Genomic DNA, 22212 nt, shown 5'->3' with positions numbered 1-22212 from the left:
AGTGATCACTAGGGTGCAAAGAACTGATAATCATCAACTTCGTTGTAACACAACAGGCAATACACTCATAAAGGAACCAGTACACAGCATATATAGATCATCAGAAAGCATTTGACTCAGTTCCCCACTCATGGTTAAAAGAAGTACTTCATCTGTACAAGATCAATCCTGCCATCATTCATTTTCTTGAGGTTACTATGAACAATTGGAAGACAGTGTTCTGAACTAAGAGAGAAAATAAATGTATCATATCCAACACAATTAAATTTGAACTTGGTATAATTCAAGGAGAGTCGTTAAGTCCTCTGTGGTTTTGCCTTGCAATGAATCCCCTATCCAATCTTCTAAAAGCTACTGATTTTGGATTTGGTATTAAATATAACAATAGCAAACACAGAATATCCCGTTTGTTTTACATGGATGATCTGAAAGTGTATGCCCACAACGAAACACAAATGAACGTCCTGCTGAATATAACAAGACTCATACTCAATTGATGTGGGAATGACGTTGGGAGTAAAGAAGCATAAGCTGCTAACAATTGAACGTGGTTGGTACGCAGACTCCCAACCATATGAACTTCGTACCGGATCTTTAATTGAGGGAATGACACAGAGACCTACAAGTACCTTGGATCTGCTCAGAATACAACTCTGGAGCACAAGAAAATCAAACAGGAACTCACTGACAAATACACATTGAGGTTGCATCAGATTCTGCATAGCTACCTAAATGCCAAGAACAAAAAAGCAATAAACACGTACGCTATTTCACCTCTTGTTTATTCATTCAGAATTCTGAAATGGTCTGCTACAGAAATAGACAATATACATAGAAAAACAAGAACTTTGCTCACCACCTACAGAATACATCATGCAAATTCATGAATGGAAAGGATCTCGCTTCCATGAAAATCAGGAGGCCGAGGAGTACTGGGTCTTCAAGTCATGCTCCCAAATCAGATAAACAATCTAAGAAGATACTTCCATAAAAGTCAAGAAAACAGCCTTCTCCATAAAGCTGTAGTACTTGCTGACAAGTACACTGAACTGTATCCATATAATGCCTCTGACCCTTATATAAATCACCAAGTATCCCTGCAGGAGAAAGAAAGAACCTTGGGAGAGAAGATCTTCAATGGAAAATACTGCAACAATCTAAACCAACAGAGCATAGACAAGAATGCATCATGCATGTGGGTACAAAGTGGGTGCTTATTTGGAGAGACAGAGGGTTTTGCAGTTGCTATACAAGACCAAGTAATAGCTACAAACAATTACAAAAAGTACATCAAAGACACCAGCGTCCTTTCTGACAAATGCAAACAATGCTCCATTCATCTCGAGACTATCGACCATATCATTGCAGGCTGCCCAGTACCTGACTCCATAGAATACACGAGACGGCACAATCATGTCTCGGGAATTATACACCAGGCACTTGCTCAGGAAAACCAGTTAACTCAAGCGTATCCCATATTACAAGCCTGGAGCCCTCTGAGGATTGGACTCCGTAGTCAGAGAACACGGGTGATACAAGTGGGCCACATAACACTACAAATCAGATGGTTCAACTTCAATAACAGCTTGTGTATATCAGCCCATGTCTGAACATAACAACTAAGCCAACAGTTTACAGATACTAGCTGAACTACACCAAGGGACAACAACAAAAAAACTGAAACAAGAAGGCCACCAGCTCAAGACTGTTTTGAAGATCACCATCTCGCAGCTTTTTTGCATTATGCTTTTTAAGAAAAAACTATTTAACTAACATTTCATTTTGTGAGTCTGATGTTTTTTACTTCAATGTATATGTCTTACAGAGGATGACCCTACGCTGGGTTGAAAAATGTCTATGTAAAGTTTTGTCTCAATTGGATGTAAAATATTATAGTATTGACTAGGAGGATATCAACATAATTTTGTACAATTTTGTAAGAGGCACCTCAATTTACAAAAGTCACCAAGGAAGGAACAGATGTTTATTGTCCGGCCTCGAGACTTGAGATGGGTGCATGTGCAGCAACCATGCTTACCCCTTGTGCTCCTCTCACCCCGCATACACGCGATTTCCCGTCAGTCGACCATAGTAGATGTTTGCCATCACTTTGTTTGAGATATTGTTCGGTCTGAAGCCATTATTTTGGAGCATGTAGCATCTGGAGGCATGCCAGCTGATGTTTTGACAAAGGTGTTGTCCAAACCAAAACACAAACAGTGTCTGCAACTTTTGGGACTATCAAGACCGTGTTGAGGATCTGCGGATTGTCTCAAGGGGAAGTGTGGAAAATACCTAAAGAGCGATCTAACTCTGCCAGCGCTTTCAAACCGACATCACCAAATGGCGCACTGAAATTCGTTTTTAACGCTTTTGCTCTCCAACATTCACTTTTTTGCATTGTGTTAATTAATGCACCTAACTTATTTCATAGCTGAATACACATTTATACAAGATAAATGCCATAACCTGTCACAATTTACTAATTACTTAATTATCTAATTTTGAAGATTAAACTAAATGTACTGTATAAGTATTCATGTGATTTTATCATCCTCACAGAGTTCTATCAGCATTCGTTATACATAAAATAGTCTTATACTTGAGCCAATAGTAGAATTCAAATTATCTTCCAGTTCTTTAAGAGGGAAGTTACAAATTGTGTCAATTAAATGTCTAACATGCCAGTTCTTTTACAGAGCATAATAACTTCTATTCATTTAAACATACCTAGAATTTGACGACGTGAATGTAATTCCATAAGTCTAGCTCCAAGTCCAATTTGGAGCGCGCCATTCTGTAAGGAAACATAATTATTCGGGTTTTCCTCTTCATCACCAGACAGCACAGGTGCGGAAGAAGGTATAACCATTGGTGGAGGAACTAAGTATGTCTTTCCTGTAGCTTTAGCTTTCTGCAGCCGACGCTGAACACAACCTTCCTCTAGCTGAGCTACGTAGAATTCTTCATTTATATCCCTCAGAAACTGAGGCTTCACCAGAAACTGACCAACAACACCAAACAGCCGCACAAAACCAAGAGGTGTACATACTGAAACAAGAAAGGAATATGTCTACATCGTTCTTCAATTGAAAAATTTGTCCACACTAAGAGAAAGGAAATATAATTTTTGGAATTGTGTGAAATTCATACACGATTATTTAAGATGAAGGGAGAGGTTAAACAAAATTTTGTAACCAGGGATAGGAAAGAAGGTAATTTTCAGCAGTATTATCATATTATATTGAACTTCACCATATTTTTTATCAATATAAGATTTACTTCTTTCTTTGAAAATAGGTCTGGAAAAACAAGGTGTGCCTAATATGCAGTGATACTTAGTTTTCGATTGATGGAAATTTTCTCTTCTCTGAGTTATGCAATTTCTTTCTTCCTAGCAGTGTGAGAGAACATCCTAGTTACGCACAGTTTAATCAGTGACCATGTGCTGTAATAGACAATCATGCCCGTTTTTGTTTTAACTTCACATTCTTGTGAACAATTTTAAATTTCTGCAGCTGTATTTTCTAAGATTTGTTGGGAAGAAATGGCTGCAAGAAAGAAGGAATAAACCAAGCAATGTGCAATTTTATGAATGGGCCACAGCTTTACAGGAAGCTGTTAAAACTGAAAATCCAATTTCTCCAAGTTGGCTATGATGACACAGGGGGCTGCCCTCACTCTTCTCTATAAACAGTGAAGTTCTACAGGAAATACTGCATATACATGAATAGGCCCTAATCCCTGCATTTTTTATTTTTTAACTTTTTCAAAATTTGGCAGCAAAAATTTGTGGTGTGGGTATTATTTGTGGTAAGGCAGGTACAGTATTCCAGACTTACACAAATCTGGAAGATGACATTTTTTTGCTGCCCACTCTGTTGGCAAATCTGTTCTGGCCAAGACCGAGAAGTGTGCCATGTACATATTGCATCATTTACAGTACATGGCATCAGTTCTCGTTATAGGTCGTTCAATGCTAAAGAAAGCTCCACATTAATTGCTCAGCAGGAAGGAAGTATGATGTAGACAAGAGCTCCATACGTGATTGGAGAAGCTCAAGCAATAATCACCATGTATTTTGCAGACAAAAAGTGAAGTATCCACGAATTGAAAACAGGATATGCAAATATGGGACTAAAGAAGTACAATTCGGACATTTAGTCATGAGTGAAATCTATATATTATAAAAATTTATGAAAACTAAAGTCAGTCAGTCTGGCCATCCTAACTGATCGATTTCCTTCATTATTTTTTTTTTTTTTTTTTTTTTTTTTTTTTTTTTTTTTTTTTTTTTAATGAAAGGTATTCATGCACAGATTTATCATCAAGTACTATAAATCACTTAACTTCCACCTTCCTCAAATTATTTGATTTTTTCAATTTTTTGTCTCTTTGAAGCAATAATATCTTTGGTTCTAATTGAGGTACAGAGTGGCCTAAGAACACTCATTGGATCAAGCTCTTTCATTTCAGTTCTTAACTATTCAAACTGGTTGATTCTGAGGAAAGATATGAGTGCACATTCAATTCGACACCTCATTTCTTCAACATTTTATCTCATCGAAGCAATCATATCTTTTGTTCTAACTGAGGTACGCAGTTTGTTTTGCTCTAAAAACCCTCAGTGGATCAAGCGCTTTCTTTTGAGATAATAACTATTTAAATTGGTAAATTCTGAGAAAAGTTAGGAGTAGATTTGTCTCCATGACGAAGATCTTTGAAAGACTTTTTAACAGTATGGTGCATAGTGCTGTTACAAGGAACATTTAATTCAATTTCTTTGTGTGATGTATTTTCAAGTGTTTTGTTGACATAATATTACATTCTATTACCACAGCAAATCATGTGCTTCATTTCATTAACTCGAAACTTTGCAAATACATCCGTGAGGATAGTAACGAACAACACCATACTTTGTACATTGCAGGCAGAGCCAGTGGGAAACTGCTAGTGTGCCAGTTAAAAGCAATTGCAAAATTAAGAGAGCTGAGCATTTGCTTGGTGTGGAAATGGGATATCATCAAAAACCATCTTCAGAGCTGCCAACAGTAGAGTTCAAACCAACTAACACCCAAATGCAAATTCACAGCTGAGCGGTCCGAACCACACGACCAACTCACTCGCTATGATGAATTGGCCTACCCGTAGATGGCTCGTGCGTGTTTATGAATGATATAACTCCAGTTTCCATACGAAAACTAGCACTGATGAGAGACTCCCAGCCAATTTTGAGAAAAATATTGTGAATTTCCACAGAGTTATCACTTTATGCCAGAGAAATTATACTTAATTTGTGGCAGTGGCGGTGGTCCGCTATAGCAAGTACGGAATATAAAGAAAACCATATATTAAACGTGTAATATACTTTGGTTACTTTGGACACTCGAGTATAGTCTTTAATTACTAACGAACCGATGGGCCTATTGCAAAATAAGTTATACCAATATTTTCCTTGTTTAATTCTGCATTAGACCAGAATTCTTTATGAAGTTCGTTAATTATTTTTTCATTATGGTTGAATTAAATATTGTCTGGGTTTTTGGCTTCTTCTCTAGGAAACATTCACTAAAATATTAATACATGAGAAAAATCTTAGTGCTCAACAGTAGAAGTATTGTACAGAAAGGAATAGAATTAAGTAATTTAATAAATATGTACTTAGCAGATACAGTAATAGGAGCTTAATCATGCCTGAGAAATGATATAATGGATGCAGAAATTTTCTCACGGAACTGGAGTGTGTATCGTACAGATAGGATAGGAATGGTAGGAGTGGGAGTATTCATTCTGGTGAAAGACGAATCAGTAAGCTACAAAAAAGTTGAAGATGGCAAAACATGAAATTCTAGGTTACAGGTCATTTAAAAAGATAACAGGCAACTGGACGTCTTTGGAGTGTACAGACAGGGAAAGGGTGGCACTCACGCTGATTCAGAATTATACCAAGTGTCAACTGGGAAAGTAATGTGAACGACAGGAAGCATGACCAACAAATGGGAAATAAGTTAATATGGAAAAGACTGCTGATTCTGAAAGTGATGGAACCAACTAGAGGGAAGAATATTCTGGACATGGTGTTCGTAAAACCAGATGAGCTCTATAGAGAAACTGAAGTAATAGATGGTATTAATGACCACGAAGCTGCTTTTCTCATAGTTAAAAATAAATGATAGAAAGGAAGGTCCTGAAAGAGGACTATTAGGTAGTACCATATGGCTGATAAAGCAGGCATGAGGCAGTTTCTAAAAAGTAACTATGATCAGTGGAAAACAGTAAATAAAAATTTAAACAGACTCTTGGATGGGCTTAAGGGTTTAAAGCAATTGTTGAGGAAGGTGAAAACTGGTCTGTACCTTTAAAGGTGTTAAGGAATGGTAAAGACCCACTTTATTATATAAACTTTATTGCGCACAAGTTGTGCAGTATTAGGATAATTAATCAATACAGAGGTCTATGATTGATTTCACACGATTTTTACACGACAGTACGTGATATCGGTCACAATGTTCATCACAGAGTTCACATATGCACATCGAGTCCGGCTCGTGGTATGTCTTCGACCTACAGATTTTGTGATGGTAGCCATGGACTGCCATGGAATTTACAAAATGTCTCAGCTCCTGGTTTGTGCCGGTCCATGCTCTGTTCATCATGGCCTCTGAAGAGTAGAACTCTGGCCATATCTCCTTCTTTTTCTTCTCCCTCTCTAACCGCAGTTTCTTCCAGTTCTCTGTACAGGGCAGATTGAATTTCCATCTCAGGTCCTCTATTAGAAATGCTTCTCTCGCGAGTTCGTACGCTAGTCTTGACTTGGTGTACTTTGAAATTCCGAGGGCTGCTTTCAAGAATCTGGCTTTCACTTTTTCCATTCGTATTAGGTCTTTATAGCTTAACTTTTCCCATGTTATCTCTATTCCGTATGTTAGAATAGGAACGATTTTGGCTTCAAAGAGGGCTATAGCTGTTTCCAGGGAAAGTTTTCTTAATGGCATGATGTCGTAGATGGCTTTATTAAAACAGAGAAATAGGGAGACAAAGAAGGAGGTGCAAATTGGAAAAAAATAGACTTACAAATGGCTGTGGAAGTGAGGAGAAATTGAAGAAACTAGGAAATTAAATCTAGCAAAGAATTCAGCTAAGGATAACATGATGGCAAGTATAATTGGCAGTCATACATATTTTAGTGAAAAATGGAAGGGTATGTATAGGTACTTTAAGGTCGAAACAGGTTCCAAGAAGGACATTGCAGGAATCATTAATGAACAAGGGGAGTGTGTATGCGAGGATCTTCAAAAGGCAGAAGTATTAAGTCAGCAGTGTGTAAAGATTGTTGGTTACAAGGATATCCAGACAGTGGAAGTGACTAATACTACAGAAGTACTACAATTTACCTATGTTAACAATGACATTTACAATAAGATACAAAAGTTAAAAACTAGAAAAGCAGCTGGAATTGATAAGATTTCTGGGGATATACTAAAGACAATGGGTTAGGATATAATACCATATCTGAAGTACTTATTTGATTATTGTTTGCATGAAGGAGCTATACCATATGAATGGAGGGTTGCTATAGTAGGCCCTGTGTATAAAGGAAAGGGTGATAAACATAAAGCTGAAAATTACAGGCCAGTCAGTTTGACATGCATAGCATGTAAGCTTTGGGAAAGCATTCTTTCTGATTATATATACATGTTTGCAAAATTAATCACTGGTTCAATAGAAGGCAGTTCAGGTTTAGGAAAGATTATCCCACTGAAGCTCAACTTGTAGGATTTAAGCGAGATATAGCACATATCCTGGATTCAGGAGATCAAATGGACTGTATTGCAAATGACCTGTCTAAGGCATTTGATAGGGCAGATCATGGCAGACTACTGGCAAAAATGAGTGCAATTGCACTAGACAAAAGAGTAACTGACTGGGCTGCTATATTTCTAGAAAATAGATCTCAGAGAATTAGAGTAGGTGAAGCTTTATCTGACCCTGTAATAATTAAGAGGAGAATTCCTCAAGGCAGTATTATTGGACTTTTATCTTTCCTTACATATATATAAATGATATGAGTAAAGAAGTGGAATCAGAAATAAGGCTTTTTGTGATGATTTTATTCTGTATGGAGTAATAAATAAGTTACAAGACTGTGAGCAACTGCAAAATGACCTTGATAATGTTGTGAGATGGACAGTAGGCAATGGTATGATGATAAACAGGTTTAGTCAGGTTGTGAGTTTCACCAAGAGGAAAAGCCCACTCAGTTTTACTTACTGCGTCAATGGGGTGAAAGCACCTTTTTTTTTTGTTTTTGTTTTTTTTGCTTCGCGTCGCACCGACACAGATAGGTCTTATGGCGACGATGGGACAGGAAAGATCTAGGAATGGGAAGGAAGCGGCCGTGGCCTTAATTAAGGTACAGCCCCAGCATTTGCCTGGCGTGCAAATGGGAAACCATGGAAAACCATCTTCAGGGCTGCCGACAGTGGGGGTCGAACATAAGAATCACTGTAAGTACCTAGGTATTAATATAAGGAAAGATCTTCACTGGGGTAATCACATAAATGGGATTGTAAATAAAGGGTACAGATCTCTGCACATGGTTATGAGGGTGTTTAGGGGTTATAGTAAGGATGTAAATGAGAGGACATAAAAGTCTCTTGTAAGACCCCAAATAGAGTATGGTTCCAATGTATGGGACCCTCAACAGGATTACTTGATTCAAGAACTGGAGAAAATCCAAAGAAAAGCAGCTCGACTAGTTCAATTTTTTCAAATGAGACAAAGTCTCTCATAGTACACTGGCACTGCCGGTGGCTGGAAGTAGCCTACACAGTGGCCTCCACGGTATGCACTAGCCATGCATCTTGGTAAGTGTGCTATTTACCAACTGATGAGCCCAACTTAGCACATTGGGGCAAAACGCTGGCAACCAGGAATGAGTTAGCTGGGAAATTCATAATGTCCCAGAATGTGGTATGTTCCGAACTGCCAGTGGAGAGATGGGGTGGAATGACACTAGTAGATGAATAAGTTTGAAAGGGGTCTGTAAAAGTAGGAAAGATCACAATATGAAGATAAAGTTGGAATTTAAGAGGACAAATTGGGGCAAATATTTGTTTATAGAAAGGGGAGTTAGGGATTAGAATATTCAACCAAGGGAAATGCTCCAGTAATTTCCAATTTCTTTGAAATCAATTAAGGAAAGGATAGGAAAACAACAGACAGGGGATCCAGTAGCGATCAGTAGACTGAAGATAATTTTGTGTATTACACATGCACGCATAAGATCAAAGTGCGAAATGGACATGGACGACAACCAAATGGGGTTCAGAAATGACTTTGGTACACTAGAGGCATTGTTCAGTGCCATTATTCTCCTTCAAAGATGCAGAGAACAATGCAAAGATGTATTTGCATCTTTCATTGATTATGAGAAGACATTCGAGTGTCAAACATGAAAAATTGATCGAGATTCTCCAGCAGAAATGGTTAAGACATAAAAGATATCCACATCATCCATAATCTTTACTGGGTCCAGCAAGTCACAGTCAAGATTAGACGAACAAGAACTTCAGAGATAAGTATCAAGAGAGGAGTACGCCAAGGTAGCATACTTTCACCGCACTCATTTAACCTCTAAGCTGATCACATCTTCCAGGAAGCCTTCGATGATACTGAGGTAGGTGTGAAAGTAAAGAGAGTCGTCATAAACAAAATTATTAAGAGATAAGAATTTCATATTGTTCTGTATTGAAGTGAGTTCAATATTAAATTAAAAGAATGTATATAATGGTTCCACCTATCAATACTATTAATATAAGAAATGTAAGTTTACATTCCTATATAATTGAATTGGTACCGGTTTCGACCAGTATTCGTGGTCATCATTAGCCAATTATAAGTTTAAAACAATGCATAGAAAAATAAATTGCGAAGTTAAAATAATTCTGTTTGGTTTCTGCTAGTGAAGCACTAAAATCTTTAAGGAGCACTGTGTGTTGAAATAGAGCCCCTTCCCCCCCCCCCAAAAAAAAATAAGATGCACAAGTAAAAATGAAGTTTAGATGATGCTGTCAGATGCAGTTTATGGAGCACTAACACATAAGGGAGCACTGTGCATTGAGATTTCAAAGTTATGTAGAAGTCTCAAGTCATATACATATTTTTAGTTGTAGTTTATGACTTACTTTGACTAATTTCCTTTAATTCCAGGTGGAACATAGGGCCTTGACAAAATTTCTCCAGCTTGTTCTATCTGCCACCAATGCTTTCACCTCCCTCCATGTCTTGTTAACTCCAGCAATCTCCTTGTCTATGGTTCTCTTCCAGGTAATCCTCGCTCTGCCTTGCCTGCGACTGCCTTGTGGATTCCAACTCAATCCCTGCCTTGTGATACTTTCTTGTGGTCTTCTCAGGGTGTGCCCAATCCATCTCCATTTTCTTCTCATTATCTGTTCCTGTATGGGACTTTGACTTGTGGCCTCCCAAAGGTCTTTGTTTGAGATGGTCTTTGGCCACCATATTCTCATAATGTACCTTAAACACCGATTTATAAAAGTCTGTAACCTTGTGGTAATGTCTTTTCTCACTTCCATACAGTAACACAGATTAAACATTTGAGTTGAATATCCTTAGCTTCGTTTTTATACAAATGTGAGGGGATCTCCATATTGGTCGTAACTGTGCAAAAGCTCTTTTGGCTTTACTTATAAGACTCACCACATCCCTAAAAGCACCTCCACCCTGGCTTACCATGCTTCCTAAGTAGCAAAATTCCTCTACCCTTTCTATATATCCATTCCATCTAGAGTCAAGCTACAATTATTACGATGGTTTATGCACATTTCTTTAGTATTTTTGTTATTAATCTTTAAGCCTCCTTCTTTAGCTTCTATTTTTAAGTCATTCAGTTTGATTTCCATGTCCCAAAAACATTCTGCAAGAAGACAGAGATGATCTGCAAAATCCAGTTCTTCCAATCGGTTATTTAATTCCCACTGAATGCAACGCATTCTATTCATTGCCTCTATCAGCATACAATCCAGTGTCATGATAAACAATGTAGCTTATGAGGCACTGTATAATTTTAAGTATCAGTAATGTGTGTGTCTATGAAGAAGACATAGATCAAATACGTAGACATATATGTTAGAGAGCACTGTGTGTGAAGAAGAATCAAATACGCACTTAAATGTAGTATGGAGTACGTACTTGAAGAGTTCAGTTGCAGTTTATGAGGCACTGTATAATTTTAGAGATTAGCACTGTGTATCAGTAGATCCAAATATAATGGAGACGAAAATCAAATACGTCAAATGCGTATTTAAAGGTACAGAGTAAGTTCTTGAAAAATTCAATTGAAGTTTATGAGGCACTGTATAATTTTAGAAATTAGCACTGCGTGTTGTTATATCCAAAAACTATGTAAAGGTCATACATCAAATATGTACTTGAAGTATGGAGCAAGTTCTTGAAGAGTACATTGGCACTGTGCTTCCAAAAGTTACGTAAGTTAGATTAATGAACTTCTGCTAGTGAAGCACTAAAATCTTTAAGGAGCACTGTGCATTAGATTAGTTAGATTACCAACTGATGAGCCCAACTTAGCACACGGGGGCGAAACGCTGGCAGCCAGGAATGAGTTGGCTGGAAAATTTATAATGTCCAATAACGGACCATTTATATTGGTATTATAAATTTTACTCATTCAGGACAAATATTTCTGGTTCCCTCTGGGAATCAACATCTATATCATAGATTTCCTGAATTCAAAGTCGCTTAAGATATAGTCTATTATGGATCTGGTACCTCTAGCCTCCCATGTGTGGCAATGAATAGCCTTATGCTTGAAGAATGTATTCGTAACTGCTAAACCTATAGTAGCATAAAAGTCCAGCAAACGCTTCCCAATTCCCATTAGCTTCCATACCTTCCACACATTTACCAATCACCCTTTTGCATCCTTCACTTCTATTTCCAACTCTCGCACTGAAATCACCCATTAGCATTATCCTATCCTTGTTGCTGACCCTGACCACGATGTCACTCAAGGCTTCATAAAACTTGACAATTTCTTCCTCATCTGCCCCCTCACATGGTTTCTACTTTCTTTCTTCCATAATACCCATTAATATTGATAGCTCCCCATCGAATTCCATTTAGTTTTTTCCACAGAGTCCCTTGCCTGTCAAATGGGAATGGGACTCCGTTACTCCCATAGGTCCGAGGCTTGCTTAAAATGTTCTGAGCTTGGTAAATTCATGAAGCAGGATGCTACCCTACTTACACATAGTCCAAGTGAGGATCTCTCCCCTGAAGTGATGGGGACCACCGGTGGATTGTATAGCCCAAGCCGCCTGAGCACAAAGGCCATGACTCAGAATATATCCAAGATGCCCACTCTCATTCCGTTGCAACTGGTATCCCGACTCTCAGGACCACTTACTAGGCCACTCAGCCATTGCCCATAGTTTATGAACTAGGACGCGACTACAGTAATCCACACCATGATTAAGTTTTTTAAATTCACATTAACCATAATGTACTGAATAAGGGGGATACTATTCAATAATAAATCATTGTTACAGTGATTTAAAGAATATTAGTTTAGCTGTCAATACGGAAAAATGAAATTTATATTTTGTAGTAAATGTGGAGAGTTCGTCAAATTGAAACGCGCCCCCAAAAGTAATAAAGCAACCTCTTTTTTTTTTTTATAAACAGAGCATTTTCTCTGCCAATCCAATTGCAAAATCATTCTTTACATAATACGAAGATCATTCCTGATTTTTTTGTCAGTATACTTAAGATACACCCTGTATATTAGAATTTCACACACCTAAAGAACCTGTGGCACATTTACTGATGTCACACCGACAGAGAGAGGTCTCGTGGCAATGATGGGTTAGGAAAGGGCTAGGAGTGGGAAGGAAGCAATCGGGCCTTAATTAAGGTACAGATAACTGGAAAAGACAATGAAGAAGAAGTTACTGTAGTGGAATGTTAATTTTCTTTGTCTTCTCGTCGTCGTCTTCATGTTTTCAGTGAGTCGGATATACGCTTACAAACTTGTGTTCTGGAGATACTGCATTCGAGATCAAACAAGAACAGCCCTAAATAATGTACATTTTTACTCAACACCCTTAACTATCCAGTGTTGTTCTTCACCTTTACCACCGTCGCTAGAAAATTCAATCTTTATTTAATTTATTTATTTATTTAATGAAGTTAAACAGGTCTGTTTCTCCAGCCCGAAGGCCAAAGGTTTTGTCGTTAGAGGCAAACCACCTTCAAAATGTCAACCTCATTGAAATTTTGAAGATGATTGGGATCAGATAGTGAGAAAGAAGAATTATCTACTGTCAAGTTGGAGTCAGAAGGCCAGCGCCTCAAACGTTTGAGCAACTCAACTCGGCTCTCAAAGTAGTTAGAGGGATGTACAATTAATAACATTCTTATTGCTCTTAAAAGGCTGTGCATGTCACAGGATTTGTTTTGATTTTTGAGTTACTAATATGAATCTAGTAGTTCAAAATATGCAGTACATGCCTTACATCTTCCTCTCCGATTTAATACTCCCAGTTAAAGACTGCTACTATCAAATTTCCGTTCCGTTCCCTGATGGGGTAAGGGCCATCTAGAGAGTGACGTCCCTGTCAGGTCAGGAGATGTGTTGCGGTAATTTGAGGTGCGGAGAAGGTAAGAGGGGTGCGGCTGTGGCATGGTGTGAAAATGGGAAACCATAGAAAACCATCTTCAGGGCTGCCGACAGTGGATTTCAAACACACTATCTTCCGAATGCAAGCTGATAGCTATGTGACCCAAACCATGCGGTCACTTGCTTGGTGATGATAAAATTAGTAAATTAATTAAGACGTTGATTTTATTTACAATCAGCTTTACGTCGCACAGATACAGATAGATCTTATGGCGACGATGGGCTAGGAGTGAAAAGGAAGTGATTGTGGTATTAAGGTACAGACCCAGCATTTGCCTGATGTGAAAATGGGAAACCATAGAAAACCATCTTCAGGGCTGCCGACAATGGGGTTCAAACCCACTATCTCTAAAATGCAAGGTGATAGCTATGTGACCCAAACCACACAGCCACTTCCTCGGTAAGATGTTGATTCAATGAACCGAGCTGCACTACAGAATTCGTTACAAGTATGTGCTGAATTACCACCTAAAAAACTAAAGCCATGCTACTGAATGATGAACTCAATATTGAAATATTTCAAGCACTAGATAATAGTTTTGAACCTACAATTGCTCTCCAAGGTCGGGATGAATAATTTTAATAGACTTAAAGCAATGTTCAGTAAATAACCTGAGTTTGTAAATGTTGGTGTACAATGTGATTTGCTTTTAGTTTATGTAGAGTTATGCAGATTCCCGATGGGTGTAAGTGTTGATAATGATAAATCTTAGCTCAATGTAACTGACATACTGGAAACATTAAAAGCAAGAGGTGATGCATTTAAAGAGTTTGTTGAAAGTGTATGCAGTCATTACCTGTTTCAAATGCAGATATTCAAACTGTTTTTGTTTTCTCACAGTACAGTCCTGTGGTTGACCATGATCATTAAAGAGTTGAAGTCTAAACGGTCTGACACAGTATTTAGCCAGTTCGAGTCCCGTTGGTTGAAAAATATTTCACCATCAGAATGTTGGCCGGCAGGGTAGGGGAGGTAGTGGCATACAATTTTATTCTTTAACATCGCACCGGCACAGATAGGTCTTATGGCAAGGATGAGACAGGAAAGGCCTAGGAATGGAAGGAAGCAGCCTTGGCCTTAATTAAGGTATAGCCCCAGCATTTGCCTGGTGTGAAAATGGGAAACCACAGAATACCATCTTCAGGGCTGCCAATAGTAGGGTTCGAACCTACTATCTCCCAGATGCGAGCTCACAGCTGTGTGCTCCTAACCGCACGGCCAACTCTCCTGATGTATACAATTTCCAATCACTAGATTGTGTGTCAAAAGCCTGGATTAAATTCCAAAACTCTCCGCAGTGCTAATATGGAGTGAGGGCATATGTTGCTGCTCATGGTGATTCATCCATCAGACAGTGAAGATAAGTCTTGAGCAGAAACCTTGATGTTATTCGACAGGAGTAGGCTATGTGTCAGCACAGTGTTTCATTCTCTCCTTTCCTTTTATCATATCACATCATTCATTTCACTCATTAACTCCTCTGATGAGGCTGACATCAGGAAGGGCATCTAGTCATAAAAACCTGCCACGACAGATTCTATTCATCTCACCTCATACCCGACCTCATACCCAACCCCATACAGAAACGGGACAAGGGTTGGAAAAACAGTCCAGTGATGTCAGGTATGAAAATAAGTGTGAAGGATCAAAATGATGTCACTTGTGTGCTGATGTTTGATGGATGAGCTATAAGAGACAAACTGTTCTGTGTATGACTGTTTTACTCTCCAATGCAAATATAACCAAGCAAGGTTGATTTTCAGAATGTACTATTTATTATTTATTATTTTTAACCTTATTTTCCCATAAATGTTGCAAATATTATGTCTTATAAAAAACATTAATTGATTAAAAAATAATATCTATATATCTAAAATACTAGGCTGATTTTGTGACTGCGTGTTTGAGAGAATGGCTGAACCGATTGAAATCGTAAATAATTTTGACGAAAACTCTTGGCCTGTAGATTTTCAGTGTACCTTTAAAAGTACAAAAAAATTTTGGCATATATTTTTAAATTATTAAAGAATAATGTAGTATTCTGATGGGCTAAAGTGCTCGTCAGTACTTCAAGGCTACCGGAATCATGAGAAGGCTGGGGCATGTGGCACCATATTGGAAGTGAAAGGGGGTTAGCACACATGCGCAGGTCAGACGTCTTCCTGGTCAGGTGTACTTCGGCTTCTTCAGCCTGTTGTAACGAGTCACTTGGCCGAGAAGATCCTATTCAGCCCAATTTTACTGTCTCTTCTGTAGTGCTAATTTTCTTTTGATTTGGCCGAAATCATACCAAACCAGTAACAATTTTAATTTATCAAGGAAATCACTGATGTGCTCGAACAAAACAACACAAATGTCAAAAATGCATTTTTCATCGATGGTCCCAGGGGCACTAGAAAAACATTTACGATATGTAATACAGAAGTGCTTCAATTTAGGACTTCATGTTGTATCGGTAATGTTAACAGGGATAGCCACTGTTTTGCTATCCAGCAGTTTAACAGTGCATGTTGTAGTCTGAGTCATCAGCCCATAAACTGGTTTGATGCAGCTCTCCATGCCACCCTAACCTGTGCTAACCTTTTCATTTCTATATAACGACTGCATCCAACATCTGCTCTAATCTGCTTGTCATATTCATACATTGGTCTACCAGTTTTTACTGCCTACACCTCCTTCAAAAACCAACTGAACAAGTCTTGAGTGTCTTACGATGTGTCCTTAAAAAAAAAAAAAAAAAAACACACTCTCTCTCTCTCTCTCTCTCTCTCTGTCTCTCTCTCTCTCTTTTTCCTTCTCGTCAAATTTAGCCAAATCGATCTCCTCTCACCAATTCCATTCAGTATCTCTTCATTCGTGATTCAATCTATCCATCTCACCTTCAGCATTCTTCTGTAGCACCACACTTCAAAAGCTTCAATTCTCTTTCTTTCTGAGCTAGTTATCATCCATGTTTCACTACCATACAATGCCACGCTCCAGATTAAAGTCTTCAGAAACATCTTTCTAATTCCTATATCAATGTTTGAAGTGAGCAAATTTCATTTCTTAAGAAAGCCTTGCTTGTGCCAGTCTGCATTTTATGTCCTCCTTACTTCTGCCAACATTAGTTATTTTAATACTCAAGTAACAATATTAATTATTTCATGCATCGCCTGCCTTCGTTCGGCTTCACTCCATTACTTTCATTTTGGACTTATCTATTTTCATCTTGTACTCCTTACTCAAGACTTTGTCCATACCAGCCAACAACTTCGAGATCTTCTGCAGACTCAGATAAAATAATATCATCACCAAATCTCAAGGTTTTGATTTCCTCTCCTTGGATTGTGATTCCATTTCCAAATTCTTCTTTGATTTCCTTTGCTGCCAGTTCTATGTAAACAATGAAAAGGAGGGGCGACAAATTGCAGCCTTTCCTCACTCCTCTATGGATTGCTGCTTCTTTTTCAAAGCCCTCGATTCTTATCACTGCAGACTGATGTTTATACAGATTGTAGATAATTCTTCATTCTTGGTATCTGATAATCACCTTCAGAATCTTAAATAGCTTGGTCCAATCAACATTATCAAATGCCTTTTCTAGATCTATGAATGCCATGTACGTGGGCTTATGCTTCTTAATTCGATCCTCTAAGATCAGGCATAAAGTCAGGATTGCTTCACGTGTTCCTACATTTCTTTGAAGCCAAATTGATCTTCTCCCAACTCAGCTTCAACTTGTCTTTCCATTCTTCTGTAAATAATACATGTTAAAATTTTGCAGGCATGAGATACTAAACTGATGGTGTGGTAGTTTTCACACTTGTCAGCACCGGCTTTCTTGGGAATAGGTATAACAACATTCTGCCCAAAATCGGATGGCACTTCTCGTGTCTCATACATCTTACACACTAAATGGAATAACCTTGTCATGCTGGTTTCTCCTAAGGCAGTCAGTAATTCAGAGGGAATGTCATCAATTCCAGGTGCTTTGTTCCTATTTAGGTGCCTCACAGCTCTGTCAAACTCTGACCTCAAAATTGGGTCTCCCATTTCATCAGCATCAACAGCCTCTTCTTGTTCCAGAACCAAATCATCTACATCTTTATCTTGATACAACTGTTGGATATGTTCCTGCCATCTTTCTGCTTTGTCTTTTTTCCCTAGAAGTGGCTTTCCATCTGAGCTCTTAATATTCATACACCTAGATTTCCTTTCTCCAGAGGTTCCCTTGATTATCCTGTATGCAGCATTTACCTTTCCTAGGACCATACAACCTTCGACATCCTTGCACTTCTCCTTCAGCCATTCTTCCTTAGCTATCTTGCACTTTCTATCCACTTCATTTTTTAATTGCCTGTATGCTTTTCTGCCCTCTTCATTTCTAGCATTCTTGCATTTTTGTCCTTCATCAATCAGGTCTAGTATCTCCTGAGTTCCCCACTAATTCTTAGTTGATCCTTTCCTCCCTCCTAACATTTCTTCAGCAGCCCTACTGACTTCATTTTTCATGACTATCCACTTTTTCTCTATTGTGTTTCCTTCAGCCTTTTAATTTAGTCCTGGTGCAACATGTTTCTTGAAACAATCCCTCACACTCTTTTCTTTCAACTTGTCTACATCCCATGCCCTTGCATTCCTTCCCCTCTTTAATTTCTTCAACATCAGATGACATTTCATGACCAACAAGTTGTGGTCAGAGTCCATGTTTGCTCCCGGGAAAGTTTTTCAATCCAACACCTGGTTTCTGAATCTCTGCCTAATCATAATGTCTATTTGATACCTTCCAGTGTCTCCAGGTCTCGTCAACGTACACAGCCGACGTTTGTGGTCTTTGAACCAAGTATTCTTCTTCTTATGACGCCGTCTCCCTCCGAAGGTTGACGATCCAATTGATTATGATTACATACGAAACGGCAGCACAGAAGATTTCTATCGACGGATGTCCATACCACCACCGCAAGTCTTTCAGCCAGGAATTTCTCCATCTTCCCACAGATCTTTTCCCATCAATCTTCCCTTGAATGATCAGTCGGAGAAGTTCGTATCGTTCACCTCTCATGCTGTGCCCGGGGTAGCTGATCTTATGCTCCTTGATGGTTATGAGAAGCTCTTTCTTCTTGTTCAAGATGTTGAGGACTTCTTCATTTGTCTTCTTTTCTACCCAAGATATTTGGAGTATTCTTCTGTATAAGTATATTCCAAAAGATTCAATCCACTTCTCCAATAAAGGGCTGAGCGCCCACCCTTCGAAACCATACAGAAGGACAGGAAAGACATAACAACGTAGCATTCGAACTCTGAGCTGGAGGTTGAGTTCTCGGCTGGTGAATAACATCTTCGTGATATTGAACATATTTTTTGCTTGTCCAATCCTGGATAAGATTTCACATTTTGAATCGCAATGCTGGTTCACTAAAGTTCCAAGATATTTGATGGAGGATACTTGTTGGACGATGTTGTTGTTGATGTATAGGGAGGCCTGTTTTGGTGCTTTCAAGAATACAATCAGCTTGGTCTTGTTAATATTCAAGGATAAACCGTAGGTTTCACTGGTCCTCATGATGTTTATAATGATTTGAAGATCACTAGGGTTGCTGGCTAACACAATCGTGTCATCAGAAAATTGGATGTTATTAACAACTTCCATAGCCTCTCTGAACACAGCTTCAGAGATGATGTTGAAAAGGAGTGGGGACAAGACACATCCCTGGTGGACACCTCTTCGTATAACTATGTCCTCAATAGTAGTTCCTTCTATTTTGACCTCTGCCGTTTGATCCAGTACAAATGGGTAATGATACGAAGATCACCAACATCTACACCAGTAGATTTTAAAATCTCAACAAGATTTGCATGAGTTACACAATCAAAAGCTTTTCGCTAGTCGATGTAGCAAGAGTGCACATCTGCATTCATATCTAGGCATCTCTGGGTCAAAACATTCAAGGAAAAAAGAGCCTCGCGAGTACCCACTCCATTCCTAAAGCCAAACCGAGTATGTCCAACTTGGTGTTCGCATTTGAGATAGATTCGAGTGTGGATGATACGCAGAAATACCTTTAGAACATGTGACATTAGGCTGATCATACGATAATCATCACAAAGTGATGCACTAGCCTTTATAGGTATGGTGACAAAAGCAGATCTTAGCCAGTCAGATGGAATTCTACCAGATTTATATATTGCGTTGAATAATGTAGTTAGCAGCTCTAGTCCTCTGCCATGGCCTTCAGCAATGAGTTTGAGAGTTTCTGCATGAATCTTGTCCGGACCTACAGCTTTTCCATTCTTCTGGAGTTTGATTGCATACAGTATTGGAAAGGACTAAATTATGACCAGTGCAGAATTCAACCAGCTGACTTCCTCTTTCGTTCCTTCGTCGTAATCCAAATTCTCCTACTGTATTACCTTCTCTTCCTTCACCTACCACTGCATTCCAGTCTCCCATCACAATTAGATTCCCATCACCTTTTACAGATTGTATTAAATCTTTTCTCTCTTCATATATTCTTTCGATTTCCTCATCATCCGCTGAACTAGTAGGCATATAAACCTGCACTATTCTGGTGGGCAATGGCTTGGTGTCTATCTTGATGACAATAATTCATTCACTATCCTGGTCATAGTAGCTTACCTGCTGCCCTATTTTCTTATTCATTATTAAACCAACTCCTGCATTTCCCCTGTTTGATTTTGTGTTGATAATTCTGTAGTTGCCTGACCAAAAATCCTGTTCTTCCTGCCAACGTACTTGACTTATACCAACTATAACTTTAGTGTATCCATCTCCCTTTCCAGAATCTCTAACGTACCACAACGATTTTCAAACTTCTAACATTCCATGCTCCGACTCGCAGAATGTCAGTATCCATCTTCCTGATGAACGCCCCCTCTCACGTAGTCCCCACTCGGAGATCCGAATGGGGAACTAGTTTACCTCCGGAATATTTTAGCCAGGAGGAAGCCATCATCAGTACATCATTCATACAAAGAGAGCTGCATGTCCTCAGGAGTTAGATATGGCTTTAGTTTCCTGTTGCTTTCAGCCGTGTAACAGTATCAACACAGCAAAGCCATATGAAATGAAATGTTGTATGGCTTTTAGTGCCGGGAACATGTTCGGCTCGCCATGTGCAGGTCTCTTGATTTGACTCCCGTAGGCGACCTGCGCGTCGTGATGAGGATGAAATGATGATGAAGACAACACATACACACAGCCCCTGTGCCAGCAAAATTAACCAGTGATGGTTGAAATTCCTGACCCTGCCAGGATCGAACGCGGGACCCCTGTGACCAAAGGCCAGCACGCTAACCATTTAGCCAGACAGCAAAGCCGTGTTGAGTATTATTACAAGGCCATATCAGTCAATCATCTAGACTGCCGCCTTTGCGACTTCCGAAAGCCTGCTACCCCGCTTTCAATAAACCATTCGTTAGTCTGATCTCTCGACAGATACCCATTCAATATGATTGCACCTGCGGCTTGGCTATCACCTTCATTGGGACACGCAAGCCTCCCCACCGCGGCATGGTCACATGGTTTGTAGAGGAGGTAACAGTGCATTTTACATTCAAAATTCCTCTAAACTGAAATGAGAGTTTGGTGTCTGGATTAAAATTAAATTCCAAAGCAGCTGATGATATTCGATGAGTATGGCTCAATATGAGACAAAGCCCCTATCGCAAATAGTCGATTAATGTGTGTGAATCGCCTTCTGAAATATATCATAGATAACAGCATTCCATTCCTTCCGGTGGGAAAATTCTCTTTGTTCTTCAAAATACACCACTATCATAAAAATATGCAAGCAAAACCACAAAAGAATGGAATTTGCCAATTTTTGCAAGAAATCTGTGTACTGTAGAAGGTGATGGATCAAATGTTATTAAACTACCAGCCAGAATTTTAGCATATGATGGTATCGTGATTGAAATTTACAGCAAAATGTTCACTTCTGAAACTGACGTCATTTTCTTGAAAGTTGCCATTAATTTGAAAGTCACTGGGCTTATACCCATTATTTCAAAACCATACACTAGCGTCAACAGATTAATACTGTATATGAAAGCTAGCTACTTCATTTTCCTACATAATTCTTGAATTCCTTGCAATCAATGGTTTGCCTCCACATATTCTAAAAATTGGAACCATAGTTATGCTCCTTACAAATCTGAACATTTCTCAATGGCTCCTAAACAGAACCAGATTAGGACCTAATTGTAAGAAGTATTATTATCACATGGGCTAAAAATAATTAAGAAAGTCATACACAAAAGACTGAGGGATATAAAAAAAACATAATTAGAGGAAGAACCAATACGGCTTTAGACAGAATAGATCAACAATAGATTTGATTTTTACAGTGCGAACGATAATGAAAAAACATCTGGATAGGAACAAGGAAATCATATTTGTATTTTTGGATTTGGAAAAAGCTTATGATACAGTTAAGAGAAAACATGTATGGGAATGCCTATTGAAAAGGAATGTACCAAAACCATTAATTAA

The 22212-nt window shown here is 38.7% G+C and overlaps 1 protein-coding gene across 3 annotated transcripts in view; it reads right to left on the bottom strand.

Moving 5' to 3' along the window:
* The window catches only part of lili (LMBR1-like protein), a 303462-nt gene that overhangs the window by 120075 nt on the left and 161175 nt on the right, over positions 1-22212 (bottom strand). For all 3 annotated transcript variants that reach the window (XR_010858636.2, XM_067137919.2, XM_067137920.2), the window contains exon 7: positions 2731-3051. Coding sequence is in view for 2 of the 3 variants with exons in the window: in XM_067137919.2 (XP_066994020.1) it covers positions 2731-3051 (321 nt within the window). In the remaining variant the exon portion in view is untranslated. The remainder of the gene's footprint in view (positions 1-2730; positions 3052-22212) is intronic.

Source organism: Anabrus simplex, chromosome 1 (assembly GCF_040414725.1).
Source record: "Anabrus simplex isolate iqAnaSimp1 chromosome 1, ASM4041472v1, whole genome shotgun sequence".
Lineage (NCBI taxonomy): Eukaryota > Metazoa > Arthropoda > Insecta > Orthoptera > Tettigoniidae > Anabrus > Anabrus simplex.
The sequence above is the reverse complement of the archived record's forward strand: the minus strand, read 5'-3'. Positions and strand labels throughout refer to the sequence as shown.